The sequence below is a fragment of the Oncorhynchus keta genome, chromosome 17 (genome assembly GCF_023373465.1).
Source record: "Oncorhynchus keta strain PuntledgeMale-10-30-2019 chromosome 17, Oket_V2, whole genome shotgun sequence".
NCBI classification, from domain to species: domain Eukaryota; kingdom Metazoa; phylum Chordata; class Actinopteri; order Salmoniformes; family Salmonidae; genus Oncorhynchus; species Oncorhynchus keta.
The window spans coordinates 14,149,794-14,168,108 of record NC_068437.1 but is presented as its reverse complement, the minus strand read 5'-3'; the positions used below and the strand labels follow the sequence as shown (position 1 = coordinate 14,168,108).

The 18,315-nt window shown below is 41.5% G+C and overlaps 1 protein-coding gene across 3 annotated transcripts in view; it reads left to right on the top strand.

Annotated features, from left to right (window-relative positions):
- Positions 1-2,946, top strand: part of LOC118396469 (receptor-type tyrosine-protein phosphatase zeta-like) — a 71,601-nt gene extending 68,655 nt beyond the window's left edge. For all 3 annotated transcript variants that reach the window (XM_035790703.2, XM_035790704.2, XM_035790705.2), the window contains 4 exons: positions 23-175; positions 740-882; positions 1,377-1,512; positions 1,625-2,946. In XM_035790703.2, the coding sequence (XP_035646596.1) occupies positions 23-175; positions 740-882; positions 1,377-1,512; positions 1,625-1,768 (576 nt within the window). In that variant the 3' untranslated portion in view covers positions 1,769-2,946. The remainder of the gene's footprint in view (positions 1-22; positions 176-739; positions 883-1,376; positions 1,513-1,624) is intronic.
- Positions 2,947-18,315: the final 15,369 nt, after the last annotated feature.

Here is an 18,315-nt window from a genome sequence, read left to right as displayed (position 1 = left end):
TCACATATTTCTGTGTTTTCAGGCAGAGGGGGAGGAGCCGTACGTGTACTGGCCCCGCAAAGAGCAGACAATCAGCTGTGAGGCGTTCACAGTGAGCCTGCGGAGCGAGAACCATGTGTGTCTGGCCAACGAGGAGATGCTGGTGGTGCAGGACTATGTCCTGGAGGCTACACAGGTGAGCTGAGGGAGATCAGTAAGACCAGGGAGATCAGCTTGATAAGATAAGAGATCAGTCACAATAAAATAGTCTACTTAGAATAGACTAACTACATTGAAGAGGAGGATCAGCCGCACACTGTGGGATCAGCCCAAAAAGAACAGCCTCATAGAAAAGACCAGTCGCTATGGAACAGTCGTTATGGACCAGTAGCTAGTGCTCAGCAAATGTTATTACTGTGTCTATACCCCAAAAACATTTAACCACTGTTTATTGTTACACAGAGGGAATATATAGCAACATGAGTATTCCATTTAGGAGTTGTTCTGCTCATATTTCCCTGGATCTTGGCCCATGGTGAAACCAAATGAAGGGTGGAAATGGAATTCAATACACAATCCCCACACATCAATGGAGCACAGCTGTTATTTTTCACACAGTTTTCACTCAACCATCTGTACCTCCAATCACTGGACCACTTTCAACACACGTACACACAGGCACACACACACTCTCTCTCTTTCTCGCAGTCTTTCGATCTCTCACTCTGTCTTATTGTGTTATTGTCCCCCTCTGGGCCAGGATGACTATGTTCTGGAGGTGAGGCACTACCGGGCGCCTCGCTGGCCCAACCCAGACAGCCCCATCAGCAGCACCTTCGAGCTGCTCAGCCTGGTGAGGGAGGAGAGCTCCTCCAAGGAGGGCCCCATGGTTGTCCATGATGAGTAAGACCTATTGATTATTTATCTGTGCAATAAGGTAATGATATCCACTCTAAACCTTTTTCAAGGCCTGGAACCAATGGAATAGTCCCAAAAGTCCAAATCTCACCCACCTGGAACCAGGCAAGCTCAATACCCCTGAATCCCTCTTTTGCCTTCTATTTTTTTATTTTGGCCACTGGTAATAGATTAAAGACGATCCACTCTGACCTAAGAGGATAAGTAGATATGTCCATATTTCCAATACACTTAATATTTCTTGGAACTGAAACACTGCACCTGTCTCAATACTCTTGTATGGCACTCAAACCTTGGTTTTAACCACAGATAATACTGTAAAGGTGCAGTAAATACTGACAGGTTTAGTGCTCTATGCTCCAGTTTGTAACATTTTCCAAATATGTCTTGGAATTACTCCAAAGTATCTAAAACTGGCTTATCCCCTGGCTATTATTTTCAGTTTTTCGGTACTTCATGGCACCGGTCTGATTTTGCAGGGTTGGCGGTGTGACTGCGGGAACCTTCTGTGCCCTGTCTACTCTGGTGTGCCAACTAGAGTATGAGAGCTCTGTGGACGTGTACCAGGTGGCCAAGATGATCAACCTCATGAGGCCCGGGACCTTCAATGATGTTGTTAGTCAATCTGAATCACCACCTGACTGTACCTGAGTGATGCACATTAGCCATTTTGTGTTAAAACATTCTCCGTTCAACAGCACAGTTTCTCTATTTCTTTCTCATTCAGGAGCAGTACCAGTTCCTGTACAAAGCCATGCTGAGCCTGGTTGGCACACAGGAGGACGAGAGGACGCTCCAGTCCTCTGACAACAACGGAACGGTCCCAGGGGGCCCTGTCAGCACAGCCGAGAGCCTTGAGTCCCTGGTGTAACCATGGCAACGGGGCCCCTAACTTGCCAGTATGGACTCTTGCCTGTCTCACTGTGTTCCGTTTTTAAAGACAGCAGCTTTGCCTTTTTCCCCCTCCTTTTTTTCTCCTCTTCTGTTCTGTCGTTGAATGGCAGTTTCCTGACCGCTGGACATGATACCGCACGACCCTGTAATGTGTGCCTTTGTACATTCATCTTGTACTTCTAACGGCGTTCATACAATTGTAGATTAACTTTACGATGTTTTGTCGATACCGTCATCTTGAGATGTTTGCTTAACTAACTGTTTTCCCTAAACTTTCGTATTTATTGGCAGTAAGCTATAAAAAAAGAAGGGAAAACGCAACTTTTATGTTAAACAACATTTTGTTAGCCTATTTTTTGTAGAGTCAATGCATTGAGCAACTCATTCTTCCATCTAGACAATGTAAATACTATTTTGTTTGTAGCAACGGTGAGCTTTTGAAATCAAAAATGCACATTGGCATAAATAATAAATCTAATATGTAAATAATATTATAGCAACCAAGACAATGGACCAAATTTCTATTTATACTTCTAGATTTTTATATTTTACTACAGTTTTTTTTAGTCAATTTTCAATGTATGGCTGCATTCTAATAACTTAGTCAAAGCATTTTTTTGTATGTTTTAATGTTATAGCTAATGTTCTGTATTTTGTAACGGACTAAATATGAAGCTTGGGGTACTGACACGTTTTAGCTGTACATGAAACTTTGCTGGATGATTAGACATAGGATTAAACAAGTGAAAGAAAACCAAGGAAGGAGCTTTTGGTCTGTCCATTTTTCTTAAACTACTGTGAAGGTCAATCTAGACCTGTGGGTGCACAGTACATTAAAGATCAACTGTTCCATAATTGTTGTAACTTCACATTGAACTGGATGCTAGCACTATACAGCCTGAGGCGTGGGCGGCATCATGCCCTCAGGTCAGGTGCATTGTGAATATACAGTATGTTATTAGTGACTCAATAGAGTTCATCTGACCCCATCAAATTGTTCAGCAGATGTTTGAAATAATTATTATGCATGATCATTTCCAAATGAGGCAGCAGGGCTAAGCCTTAACAATCAACCCAAGGTATGAGCTGTCCAATAATGGGAATCTGTAATCGCTCAAGAAAAGTACATTACAATAAAGGGCACAAGTATAGCAATGAGTGAATGCATTTGCTCTGTCCTTGACACTACTATTCATAAGATGAACAGATACAAATGAACTAACTAAAATGTAAACTGAGCTTTCAACCAGATAGTTCTTAATGTTAATGGATTTTTTGACAGTATTCACCGTGGGCCTGATTCCAATTTAGGAATTGATGCCTTTCCTATGCACGCCTTTCTTGCGAACTTCTCAGTATTTGGTATTCAGGCTTACCGTATTCAGTCGTGTAATGCGGTCTGCAGGTGTGGCTACCTTGCGCACTCTGAATACATTTCATTCAACTGCTCAAAACCCTCCCACTTGCTGGCCAACAAATTTTCTTGTGGAGTTTTCATTCAATATGGTTTTCAGTATATTGAGAGAACAGGTTCTGAATATTAGGAATCAATGAAAGAAAGATATCTAAATATATGCATATTCGTCTCCGTTTCGGCACCAATTGGTCGATTTAAAAATGCTCTTTTAGATTATTTAGGTTCAGGAATGTGTTTCTGAATCATAAAAAAAGAGGTTTGGAGAGCCTTTATGCACAAAAGGAAGAAAAGTCATGGTAATGTTGGAATATTAGTGTATATAGAATTGTAACAGGGAGAAGAGTGTACAATAGTAGGCTATACCCTCTATTGCCTGCACTAACCATGCAACTGTGTGATTACACAGCCAAGAATGGCGCCATGCGTCAGGTTCAAACTGTTATGGTGTGGTCTGCTCTCCGCTCCATAACAATTTAATTAGCCTACATGTCTTTATTTATATATTATCAACCGTTACTAATGATTCTCCGCAACAACCACACAGCATTTCATACATTTTACAGTGGGAAAGTTATGCTTCAATTTGCTGCCATATGACTGGCTTCACATTTGTCTCCAGGTAAAACAGATGTAAAACTTTTTTGTAATTTATGTTTTCAATTCTCTTATCCAACCAGAGTACTCATTTACCTAGCTCTTATCAATAGTTCTTATCAGGTTATAAATTACAGTGCGTTGAGAATGGTGTTATCTCTATCTGAAAAAAATCAAGTAGATGCCGGTAGGATCTCGAGACATTATTCATGATTTCCTTACACGTTAAGGTGGTGGCATTATTTGGGATTTAAGAGCTGTTTTTCAACTGGTCGTTTAGTACTGTTTCCTTTCAATTGAACGTACCAGAACGTAAAAATTTACACCATAATCTGACCTGGGCTGCGTTCAGTATCTGTAGACACACCTCCGCCATACCTTCATTAGGTGTAGCAGGTGAATAGCATTAAGCTTAAATTCAAGGTCAGAATACACAGAAAGAAAAGTGCATAAAAAGGGAACTACTTAACATTTTCACATGCTTAACTCAGATCGGAATTGGGCCCAGTCTGCCTAGACTAGGCCCAAAGAAAGTATTTGTTTATGGTTAGAAAAAAGATAACTGCCACTTCCTCATTGTCTTGTCCCCTCTTGAACCACCTACCTCCTATATACACCCTTCACCCAAATGTGATCAGGGGGCTTTGTGGGGGTGATCAAAGATTTGCTATGATAAAATGATCTTTCGGCAGGCTCCTGATAAGCCCTTAAGAAACAATATGTGAGGTCAGAAGACAAACGGGTGTCTTGATGAAACCGGATCCATTTTAGACACTGGATTATGGATTCCCGGAGACAGAGATGCGACTCTATGGAGTTATGGAATAATCCATGTGGAGAATTGGTTATTCCAGTAGATTTCCATGTTCTAATCCATATAAGACTCCAAAAGAAATGTGCATTTTCAGGGGAAATTAGGTCAAGTGTCCAGACACCGTCTTAATCAGGGGCTGTATCCATACCCCAATTTGCATTTTTGACTTTTAATAATTACATGCCCAATTATCCATGGCTTGGTGGCCTAGTTTGCATGGGCGGGCCCACATTGAGTGGAAGGAAAAGCTGATTGTTTTTTTCAAAGAGGATGTAATGAGACAACACCGCTATATCCATTGAAAACAGAATGGATGCATACACTGTATTTATCATTGATTTATGCAGAAATGTTAATAGTTGATGAGTAACATGTGATATGGTACACAGATAAAATGCATACCTTATTGATAATTGGTGCCTCACGGGAACCATAGCTCATGTCAACTAAAAATAATCTCTTTAGGAACCAGACCTAACAATGATGTTAGGGAAAGCAATTCAGCTATATTTCCAACATTATCATTATGAAAATTGGATTTAAAAAATATATATATTTAGAGTATTTATAACAAAAATATCTAAAATCTCAGTGCCATGTAGTGTTACCAAATTTTTTAATACGAAAATAACTATCGAGTCCTTCAAAATTTTGAAATGCAAGGATGTTAAAAAGCTGCTCCACGATAACACAGATGAGCTGAAAATGATCCACTGATTCAAGATTAAAATAGTTTTTAGATATTTTTTATGCAATCGACCTTTCACATTGTGTAGGTACTTGAGCATTAATGACTCACTATTCAATCAATTTAATCACAGAGCCACAAGAAACCTTCATGCGGATCACTTCCCTTAAATTTTTCTATGAAATACAAAAAAGGAAAACCACATACAGTTGAAGTCGGAAATTTACATACACTTAGGTTGGAATCATTAAAACTCATTTTTCAACCACTCAACAACATTTTTTTGTTAACAAACTATAGTTTTGGCAAGTCGGTTAGGACATATACTTTGTGCATGACACAAGTAATTCTTCCAACAATTATTTACAGATTATTTCACTTATAATTCACTGTATTACAATTCCACTGAGTCAGAAGTTTACATACACTAAATTGACTGTGCCTTATTAAACAGCTTGGAAAATTCCAGAAAATTATGTCTTGCTTTAGAAGCTTCTGATAGGCTAATTGACATCATTTGAGTCAATTGGAGGTGAACCTGTGGATGTATTTCAAGGCCTACCTTCAAACTCATTGACTCTTTGCTTGACATCATGGGAAAATCAAAAGAAATCAGCCAAGACATTTTTTTTGTAGACCACCACAAGTCTGGTTCATCCTTGGGAGCAATTTCCAAACGCCTGAAGTTGTGTTCATCTGTACAAACAATAGTACACAAGTATAAACACCATGGGACCACGCAGCCATCATACTGCTCAGGAAAGAGACGTGTTCTGTCTCCTAGAGATCAACGTACATTGGTGTGAAAAGTGCAAATCAATCCCAGAACAACAGCAAAGGACCCTGTGAAGATGCTGTAGGAAACAGGTACAAAAGTATCTATATCCACAGTAAAACTAGTCCTATATCGACATAACCTGCTCCAAAACCGCCATAAAAAAGCTAGACTACGTTTTGCCACTGCACATGTGGACAAAGATCGTACTTTTTGGAGAAATGTCCTCTGGTCTGATGAAACAAAAATGGAACTGTTTGGCCATAATGACCATCGTTATGTTTGGACGAAAAAGGGGGAGGCTTGCAAGCCAAAGAACACGATCCCAACTGTGAAGCATGGGGGTGGCAGCATCATGTTGTGGGGGTGCTTTGCTGCAGGAGGGACTGCTGCACTTCACAAAATAGATAGTATCATGAGGAAGGAAAATTATGTGGATACATATATATATATTTTTACCTTTATTTAACTAGGCAAGTCAGTCAAGAACAACATCTTATTTTCAATGAAGGAACAGTGAGTTACCTGCCTGTTCAGGGGCAGAACGACAGATTTGTACTTTGTCAGCTTGGGGATTTGAGCTTGCAACCTTCTGGTTACAAGTCCAACACTCTAACCACTAGGCTACCCTACCACCCCTATATTGAAGCAACATCAAGATATGGTCACAAAAGCTTGGTCACAAATGGGTCTTCCAAATGGACAACGACCCAAAGCATACTTCCAAAGTTGTGGCAAAATGGCTTAAGGACAACAAAGTCAAGGTATTGGAGTGGCCATCACATTCAATCTTATCAAAAATGTGTGGGCAGAACTGAAACAGGGTGAGCGAGCAAGGAGGCCTACAAACCTGACTCAGTTACACCAGCTCGGTCAGGAGGAATGGGCCAAAATTGACCCAACTTATTGTGGGAAGCTTGTGGAAGGCTACCCGAAACATTTGACCCAAGTTAAACAATTTAAATGCAATGCTACCAAATACTGTATGTAAACTTCTGACCCACTGGGAATGTGATGAAAGAAATCAAATCTGAAAGAAATCGTTCTCTCTACTATTATTCTGACAGTTCACATTCTGAAAATAAAGTGGTGATCCTAACTGACCTAAAACAGGACATTTTTACTAGGACTAAATGTCAGGAATTGTGAAAAATTGAGTTTAAATGTCTTTGGCAAAGGTGTTTGTAAACTTCTGACTTCAACTGTACTCTATGCCACATTATAATATCTGAGCAGTTTTAAAATACAAATATACACTGAGTGTACAAAACTTTAAGGACGGCTGCTCTTTCCATGACAGACTGACCAGGTGAATCAAGATGTAAGCTATGATCCCTTACTGATGTCACTTATTAAATCCACTTTTTTTTTTTTTTTTTCACCTTTATTTAACTAGGTAGGCTAGTTGAGAACAAGTTCTCATTTGCAACTGCGACCTGGCCAAGATAAAGCATAGCAGTGTGAACAGACAACACAGAGTTACACATGGAGTAAACAATTAGCAAGTCAATAACACAGTAGAAAAAAATGGGCAGTCTATATACAATGTGTGCAAAAGGCATGAGGAGGTAGGCGAATAATACAATTTTGCAGATTAACACTGGAGTGATAAATGATCAGATGGGCATGTACAGGTAGAGATATTGGTGTGCAAAAGAGCAGAAAAGTAAATAAATAAAAACAGTATAAAAACAGTATGGGAATGAGGTAGGTGAAAAAGGGTGAGCTATTTACCTATAGACTATGTACAGCTGCAGCGATCGGTTAGCTGCTCGGATAGCTGATGTATGAAGTTGGAGAGGGAGATAAAAGTCTCCAACTTCAGCGATTTTTGCAATTCGTTCCAGTCACAGGCAGCAGAGTACTGGAACGAAAGGCGGCCAAATGAGGTGTTGGCTTTAGGGATGATCAGTGAGATACACCTGCTGGAGCGCGTGCTACGGATGGGTGTTGCCATCGTGACCAGTGAACTGAGATAAGGCGGAGCTTTACCTAGCATGGACTTGTAGATGACCTGGAGCCAGTGGGTCTGGCGACGAATATGTAGTGAGGGCCAGCCGACTAGAGCATACAAGTCGCAGTGGTGGGTGGTATAAGGTGCTTTAGTGACAAAACGGATGGCACTGTGATAGACTGCATCCAGTTTGCTGAGTAGAGTGTTGGAAGCCATTTTGTAGATGACATCGCCGAAGTCGAGGATCGGTAGGATAGTCAGTTTTACTAGGGTAAGCTTGGCAGCGTGAGTGAAGGAGGCTTTGTTGCGGAATAGAAAGCCGACTCTGGATTTGATTTTTGATTGGAGATGTTTGATGTGAGTCTGGAAGGAGAGTTTGCAGTCTAGCCAGACACCTAGGTACTTATAGATGTCCACATATTCAAGGTTGGAACCATCCAGGGTGGTGATGCTAGTCGGGCATGCGGGTGCAGGCAGCGATCGGTTGAAAAGCATGCATTTGGTTTTACTCGCGTTTAAGAGCAGTTGGAGGCCACGGAAGGAGTGCTGTATGGCATTGAAGCTCGTTTGGAGGTTTGATAGCACAGTGTCCAATGACGGGCCGAAAGTATATAGAATGGTGTCGTCTGCGTAGAGGTGGATCAGGGAATCGCCCGCAGCAAGAGCAACATCATTGATATATACAGAGAAAAGAGTCGGCCCGAGAATTGAACCCTGTGGCACCCCCATAGAGACTGCCAGAGGACCGGACAGCATGCCCTCTGATTTGACACACTGAACTCTGTCTGCAAAGTAATTGGTGAACCAGGCAAGGCAGTCATCCGAAAAACCGAGGCTGTTGAGTCTGCCGATAAGAATTCACTTCAGTGTAGATAAAGGGGAGGAGATACAGTAGGTTAAAAAAAGTAAGCCTTGAGACATGGATTGTGTCTGTGTGCCATTCAGAGGGAGAATAGGCAAGACAAAAGTTTTCAGTTTCTTTGAACGTGGGATGGTAGTAGGTGCCAGGCGCACTGGTTGGTTTGTGTCAAGAACTGCAATGCTGCTGGGTTTTTCAGCCTCAACAGAAAAAAAAAGAATGGTCCACCACTCAAAGGACATCCAGTCAATTTGGCACAACTGTGGGAAGAATATGTGTAAAATGGAACTGCAGCAGCTGATCAATAACAGGAATATGTTATGGTCAAGGAAAGACTAGACCCTTTGGGTGAGTTTCTGATACACATCGCCTTAGCAGGTCTGCAAAGATTATAGGATTGTTACATGTTATAAACGACACTCAGCAAGTTTTGTGGTTCTCCATGTCATGAATTGTACAGCCTTATTTAAAGAAGTTGCTTGGAAACTGTTCACCTGCAATGTAACTGTTCTATTTGCCACATGTTTGAAACAATAAATTGGTTGAGGTGAGGCAAGGCTGTGAGGAAATGCCTTTGAAACAAGCAGAAAGTCAGGGTGCGTCTCTCACTAGCCTGAGGCTTCCTCTCCTTGTCTCCTGTCCTCCTACAATTTCTACCATATTGCATTCACCACCCTGCCTTTTCAGATGAGCACAGATGAAGGCATGGAGATAAACAGAGGAAGTAACTTGGGTCTATGGAGATGGTTTCTCTGGGCCTTGGTAGACAGCCAATGATTGGCTGTATTTCCCATCTGTCTTGGCGTTGAATATATATTTCTCAATTGTTTAAACTAGCTTTTTTTCTTCATCTCCTTTTCTTTATCTGCACTCTTCTGAAATAATTTAACTGAATTGAATATAATTGTATTTTTTCATGTGTGGGGTCATTTTTGGATCAGTGTAGATGAAGGAGAGGACACCAGGAAAGGAAATCAATATACACTATTTGAGACACAGCTGATGATTCATGAGTTACTACTCTTGGATGGTGCTTTTGAAGTGAATTGTAAGCCCTCCTCCTGCAGTCTCTTCTGAGCCACTCCATAGATGTCCTTGGTCATTGGCACCACCAGTCCCTTCATACGGATTTCTTCTGCAGATTGAAAGTCAGTTTTCACTTCACTTTTACAGACACGTTAAGGTTGTACATTCGTCTTTAGCAAAATTAGTGGTTACCTGATGGCTTTAGCAAAATGGCTGATTACCTCACGAAACCATACTTAACATCTCAGACATGACAAGTGCAATGAGGACTCAATTGTACCCTACTGACCATCCAGCACCATGCGAGCAGCGATGGCAGCAGGGTTGCCCACGGTCTTGGCCATGGCAGAGTAGCCATTGGGGTCTCTGTAGACCACCAGGCTGATGTGCTTGGTCTCAAGCTCGCCTGTGGCGTGGCGCCGGCCCACGTCATTCCTCATGATGATCATGTCCCGCTCGCCTTTATCCACAGGAGAGGACACGGATGGACCGAGAAGGAGAGAGAGGGTTATACTATTTTTAAATCATCTTTACTGCTATTTTCTGTATAAAGAAAGTAAGAGAAGGAGGAATATAAAGATTATGGAGAAAGATATACATATTGGTGTTTGTGGAAGTAAAAAAAGTAGAGGGAGAACTTCTGCACATATTACCAAAGGAGGGCCTCTAAGTGCTTAGCCAGTGAAGCAGGGTGTTTGCATGTGGGACGACCTCCTTACTCAGCATCCCGAACCCGACCATACAAACAGTATTAATTAAAGACATTTACAGGGCTTAAAGCAAAACAAATCCCATGACTGAAACTTTAGTAGATAACCATAGACTTCCAGTCATAACGCTAGTTAGCATTGGTTAGTGAAATTACAATTGCGTTCAAAAGTTTGGGATCAATTAGAAATGTCCTTGTTTTTAAAAAGAAAATCACTTTTTTGTCCATTAAAATAACATCAAATTGATCAGAAATACAGTGTAGACGTTGTTAATGTTGTAAATTATTATTGTAGCTGGAAACGGCAGATTTTTTTATGGAATATCCTCATGGGTGTACAGAGGCCCATTATCAGCAACCATCACTCCTGTGTTACAATGGCACATTGTGTTAGCTAATCCAAGTTTATCATTTTAAAAGGCTAATTGATCGTTAGAAAACCCTTTTGCAATTATGTTAGCACAGCTGAAAACTGTTGTCCTGATTAAAGAAGCTATAAAACTGGCCTTCTTTAGACTAGTTTAGTATCTGGAGTATCAGCATTTGTGGATTTGATTACAGGTTCAAAATGGCCAGAAACAAAGAACTTTCTTCTGAAACGCGTCAGTCTAGTCTTGTTCTGAGAAGTGAAGGCTATTCCATGCGAAAAATTGCCAAGAAACTGAAGATCTCGTACAACGCTGTGTACTACTCCCTTCACAGAACAGCGCAAACTGTCCCTAACCAGACTAGAAAGAGGAGTGGGAGGCCCTGGTGCACAACTGAGCAAGAGGACAAGTACATTAGAGTGTCTAGTTTGTGAAATAGAAGCCTCACAAGCCTTCAACTGGCGGCTTCATTAAATAGTACCCGCAAAACACCAGTCTCAACGTCAACAGTGAAGAGGCGACTCCAGTTCATGCTTTTCCAGACAGTTCATCAGAGCTTGATGTACGTGCCACAACATCCATAAAGCTAATGTTAGCTAGTCAGCTAGCTAGCTAAATCGCGATTTTCGTAAATGAACTTTATGATAAAGAAATATGCATAATCGTTTGTCTACATTAACTAACATATTCCCGTCACCTGTACATGTTTTGCATGATTCGTTATGACGGTATAATCACTTACATTTGCTTCCATCCACGTAGTTTTGTCAGCCATCTTTGCTGAAGAAAGTCTAACAGTCACTAGCGCGTCACTAGCGCGTGCTGCAGCCTCCCCCAGGTTAAACGTCTCTAGGATGTTTAAGATATGATGCAACTGAAAAAATATATATATTGATTTATTTAGGTGGGGCGCACACCGGTTTGGAACCACTGGCATAGAGATGTAAAGAGATCGCAACATTCTATCTGTCTCATTGGCGCTGATCATGCACTCACAGATGCCATAATGGGACAGATGTTCTCCTTCGCAAGTGACTGAGAACTTCAACCTCTGCATTTAGCACAGATATGAGTACAACATTTTGAACGGTATCTGGTCAGGACTTGAGCCTCTCACCACTCCATCTTGAAGTCGTCTTGGCCGATGACGTCGTAGACCGCTCCCTCAAATGCACCGTTAGAGACAGGGACAAGCCCATCTGTATACTCAGCAGCTCGTTCTGTTGCACAGGGATTTTTTGTTGTTTTTGTTCAGTCTTGTCAGTCAAATCTCCATTGTAGCTCTAGTGTATAAGTGATTCAGCGTTTGCTAGGTGTATCCTGGTACTTTAATAACCATTTAAATTAAGTTCTAAGTCAATTATAGGACAAGTATTGTTTTTTTTAAACCAAATCTAAATTCTTTATGTAAATTAACTGAATCCCCAATGTTATATTCCATTTAGTTGGGATTCTTCTCCGTGTGCGAGCATGAACAGACTTTAATCGCCACAATGGGAATGAGAAAGCGCACGGAGAAGTAACGCTCCAGTCCAACAAAATGGAATATACCGTTTAGGATAAAGTTTGGAATGACAATTTATTGTGTACAACATCTAAAGACCTTCATCACTATACTGAGAGCATTGCTGTTTCTCAAATGACGTATTTGGGCGTTTTTGGAGCCTTTGTTAATGTTTTATCTGTGCCCCTGCAACTGCAGAACGAGCCTGAGGAAGTCTATCGCTGGTGGGGTAAGCTTCTCAAAACCAAGTGAAATTGCTCTTTTTTTTTAAAGGTACAAAAATAGATATTTGGTTCCAAAAAAGTGAACTTGTCTTTTAAAGCTGTTATAAGTATCATTATATTTACCCAGGAGACAGGAGCTCTAGCTCTAGCAGGGGTCAGTGTTGATCAGACCCAGCTACACAAAGCCACTCATGGACTTGGAGAAACCCTGTTGGACAGAAATACAACATTTATCCAAAGCGACACAGAACTATCGAGATTGACAGTAACGCCATACTCACTACCCTGGTGTTGGAAGTACCTTGAAGCGGAGTGGTCCTCTGATGAGTGTGTGGGCCGGCTCGATGCCGTATTGCTCTCGCGGTTGGGGAAACCCTCCAGGTGGAAGCCAGGCATGAAGTCCATGGGAGACGTAGACTCCATCAGAGTTTCCTTCCGCTAGGATGCTCACCACCTGGGGGACATAAAGGAGGATGAAGTTACTCCGAGACACTGATCCTGGATCAGTTTCTCAATTCTGGCCCTAATGGTTAAGTTTAGGATTTGGGGAGGATCTGCTCATCCTAGATGGCTACTGTGCCTTGTTGTCCTTGAGGAAGATGGCAGGGCTGATGGTATTGAGGAGGACTCCATAAAGGACTCCAGCTGAATTTGTCGTGCAGAGGATTGTCTGAGCACTCTAGTACAGGGAGTCCACCACAGAATGAGCTGTATGACTCAATCTAAACACACACACACACACGTAAATGGATTTACAAACACAATTTGCACGTACACATCTATCAAATGTTTTGTGCATGGACAAGTCAAATGCGTGGTCAACATGCATTTGTACGGTCCGTTCATCTTCACGTCGAGATGGGGGGAAAATGAACAAATCAAAGACGCATGGTGTTTCAATCTGTTGGGCCCGCAATCAATATGGCTGCCAAAGAAACTGACAAGATGCCACTCATCCCTTCGACATACGCTCAATCAATCATTATGTGCACAGCACATACAGACACACACATGCACACAATCCCGTATGTGTACATATTCCACACTCACCAAAACACTTTCTTTCAAAAGCACAAATCACTTATACTAGATTCTTTCACAATCTCCCTCACGTTTCACTCACAGTGCAGCCGTCCGCCTTGGCTTGGTCGATGCACTCCATAGCCAGCATGTGGTCGATGCCAGGGTCCAGGCCCATTCACTATGGTGATGCCAGCTTCCTCAGCACTGAAAGGAAACACACAGACAAACACACTCAGCCACACCAGCCCCACATAGAGACAATATATTCACTTGACTAGTAGCTTATCCTGCCTAATGCCATCTCAAGCAATTAGATCAAGTGTCTTGGTGCCTGCCTGTAGCTTACATCTAGTCAATTGTGTATCAAATAGCCCATGATTAGCATTAAAAGGTCCAATGCAGCCATATTTATCTCAATATCAAATCATTTATGGATAAAAATGATTGGGTTATAATCAAGTACCTTACTTTGATTGTTTAAAAAATATATATATGTCAAAAAGAAACAACAATAGCTTCTCAGCAAAGAGCAATTTCTCAAGCAAGAATTTTGCTAGGAGTGTCTGGGAGTGGTCTGAGTGAGGGGCCTAATTGGATGAGCCTAATGGGAGGGGAGGGATATGTAACCTGAAAACTCAGGTTGTTATTGGCAGAGAGGTTTGAAACCCCCTTTGTTATTAACTTGTACTGCCCGGTGATATCACCAGGCAAGCCAAAACTCCATCCCAGCTAAACAGGCTTAAATTTCAGGCGTTCTTTTCAAACAGCTCTTACACTAAAAGGGCATTATCATAATTTTCACAGTATTATACACCTCATCGTGTGGAAATATGTACAAAACACACTGAGCATGCAAAACATTGGCACCTGCTCTTTCCATGACATACACTGACCAGGTAAATCGAGGTGAAAGCCATGATCCCTTATTGATGTCACTTGTTAAATCCACTTCAATCAGTGTAGATGACAGGGAGGAGACGGGTTAAAGAGCGATTTTTAAGCTTTGAGATAATTGAGACGGATTGTGTATGTATGCCATTCAGAGGGTGAATGGGCAAAACAAAAGATTGAAGTGCCTTTGGACAGTACGCCTCATCCCGCATGTGGGATCGTGACTACAGCCTCAAGCTCATTACCATAACGCAACGTTAGCGATTTCAAAAAATCGCAAATGAAATGAAATAAATATGCCTGCTCTCAAGCTTATCCTTTTCTTAACAATCCTGTCGTCTCAGATTTTCAAAATATGCTTTAGAACCAGAGAAAATCAATAATTTGTGTAAGAGTGGTGATAGCTAGCTTAGCATTTAGCGTTAGCATTTAGCACGCAACATATTCACAAAAACCAGCAAAGGGATCAAATAAAATAATTTACCTTTGAAGAACTTCAGATGTTTCAATGAGGAGACTCTCAGTTACATAGCAGATGTCCAGTTTTTCCTGAAAGATTATTGTGTAGGACACATCGTTCCGTTTTGTTACTATGCATTTGGCTACCGAAACTAACCGAAAATTCAGTCACCTACACGTCAAACTTTTTTCCGAATTAACTGCATAATATCGACTGAAACATGGAAAACGTTGTTTGAATTAATCCTCAAGGTGTTTTGTCATATATCTCTTCATTGAAATGGCAGTCCTAGAAGCCTTCTTTGTTCTCTGATTCGGATGGAAAAATACTGGTAGCTGACTTTTGCGCACCAATTTCCACGCAGACACCGTGCGGGACACTTGGCAATTGTAGTCTCTTATGGTCAATCTTCCAATGATATGCCTACAAATACGTCACAATGCTGCAGACACCTTGGGGAAACGCTAGAAAGTGTCCGTTCAGTCCTGTCGCATTCACAGCCATATAAGGCGATCATGGAAAACGTACCTTCAGAAATCCTGTTCATTTCCTGGTCGCTCAAACATCTTGGTTTTGCCTGAAGCTTTTGTTCTAAGGCACTCACAGTGAAAATCTTTGCAGTTCTGGAAACGTCAGAGTGTCTTCTTTCCAAAGCTATCAATTCCAAGCATAGTCGAGCATCTTTTCGTGACAAAATATTGCGCTTAAAACGGGCACGTGTTTTTATCCAAAAATGAAATACTGCCCCTATAGGACTAGAGCGATTTTTAAGCTTTGAGATAATTGAGACGGATTGTGTATGTATGCCATTCAGAGGGTGAATGGGCAAAACAAAAGATTGAAGTGCCTTTGGACAGGGTATGGTAGTCCAGGGTGCAACTCAATATTAGGAAGTTGTTCCTAATGTTTGGTATACTCAATGTACAATACACAGGGAAATCTATTTTTTTTAGTTCACTGGACCCTTAAGACAAGATAAAGCACATTCTCCATTAAATCTCCACTTCTACAGAGATGTTTTCTCCTAACCCTACCCCTCTCACTCCTACTTTAAAAACCAGAAGTATCTTCTCTCCATGCACTTCTCTCCCACCTCTGTTGAAGGTCCTTCATGGCTTGACTCAGGTAGCTGGCAGTCACCATGTTCACCTTCTTGTTGATGCAGTGCTTGGCGATCACTGGGTGATACCCATACGGCAGCATACTGAAACATAAATGGCAGAGTACACGTGACAATGACACATTTTCACCTCTCGTTCACCTCGTGTGTGTGTGTGTGTGTGTGTGTGTGTGTGTGTGTGTGTGTGTGTGTGTGTGTGTGTGTGTGTGTGTGTGTGTGTGTGTGTGTGTGTGTGTGTGTGTGTGTGTGTGTGTGTGTGTGTGTGTGTGTGTGTGTGTGTGTGTGTGTGTGTGTGTGTGTGTGTTTCTGAACCTTTATTTTGACAGGGAAGACATATTGAGACCTTGGTCTTTTTTCCAAATGCGCCCTGTATATTGTATAATCCAATATAAAATACACATTAAACACACACACAGGTTGTTAGAAATGTTATTTACATAAGTGTTCAGACCCTTTACTTTGAGACTCAAAATTGAGCTCAGGTACATCCTGTTTCCATTGATCATCCTTGAGATGTTTCTACAACTTGATTAGAGTTCACCTGTGGTAAATTCAATTGATTGGACATGATTTGGAAAGGCACACACCTGTCTATATAAAGATCCCGCAGTTGACAGTGCATGTCAGAGCAAAAATCAAGCCATGAGGTTGAAGGAATTGTCCGTAGAGCTCAGAGACAGGACTGTGTCGAGGCACAGATCTGGGGAAGGGTAGCAAAACATGTTTGCAGCATTGAAGGTCCCCAAAAATACAGTGGCCTCCATCAATCTTAAATGGAATAAGTTTGGAACCACCAAGACTCTTCATAGAGCTGGCCATTCTGGCAAACTGAGCAATCAAAGGAGAAGGGCCTTGTTCAGGGAGGTGACCAAGAACCCGATGGTCACCCAGAGAACGCTAGAGTTTCTCTGTGGAGATGGGAGAACCTTTCAGAAGGACAACCCTCTTTGCAGCACTCCACCAGTCAGGCCTTTATGGTAGACTGGCCAGACGGAAGACACTCCTCTGTAAAAGGTACATGACAGCCTGCTTGGAGTTTGCCAAAAGGCATCTAATGATGCTCAGACCATGAGAAACACGATTCTTGAGTCTGATGAAACAAGATTGAACTCTTTAGCCTGGATGCCAAGCGTCACACCTGGAGAAAACCTGGCACCATCCCTACGGTGAAGCATGGTGGTGGTAGCATCATGCCGTGGGAGGTTTTTCAGCTGCAGGGACTGGGAGACAGGATTGGGGGAAAGATACACAGAGAAAAGTACAGAGAGATGAAAACCTGCTCCAGAGCACTTAGGTTAACACAGGAGTGGACAAGTCTCTGAATGTCCTTGAGTGGCCCAGCCAGAGGCTGGACTTGAACCCGATCGAACATCACTGGAGAGACCTGAAAATAGCTGTGCTGCGACGCTCCCCATCCAACATGACAGAGCTTAAGAGGATCTGCAGAGAAGAATAGGAGAAACACACCAAGTACATGTGAGCCAAGCTTGTAGCGTCATACCCAAGAAGACGAGGCTGTTATCCCTACCAAAGGTGCTTTAACAAAGTACTGAGTAAAGGGTCTGAAAACTTATGTAAATGTGATATTTTTTTAAATATTTTTTTTTATGAATTAGCAAGAATTTTAAAAAAAAATCTGTTTTTGCTTTGTCATTATGGGGTAATGTGTGTAGATGAGGTATGAAGAACAATTTCATCAATTTTAGAACAAGGCTTTAATTAACCTAACAAAGTGTGGAAAAAGTCAAGGAGTTTGAATACTTTCCTGAGGCCCTGTATATTATATGCCTTCAGAAAGTATTCACACCCTTTGACCTATTCCACATTTTGTTTAGCCCTCCTTCATTTAAAATGTATTAAATTGAGATTGTGTCCTTGGCCTACACACAATGCCCCATAATGTCAGAGGAATTATGTTTTAAAATTAATCAAAAATGAAACCCTGCACATACAATTATCTGTAAGGTCCCTCAGCCGAGCAGTGAATTTCAAACACATATTCAACCACAACGACCAGGGAGGTTTTCCAATGCCTCGCAATGAAGGGAACCCATTGGTAGATTTGAAAAATAAAAAAGCAGACATATAATATCCCTTT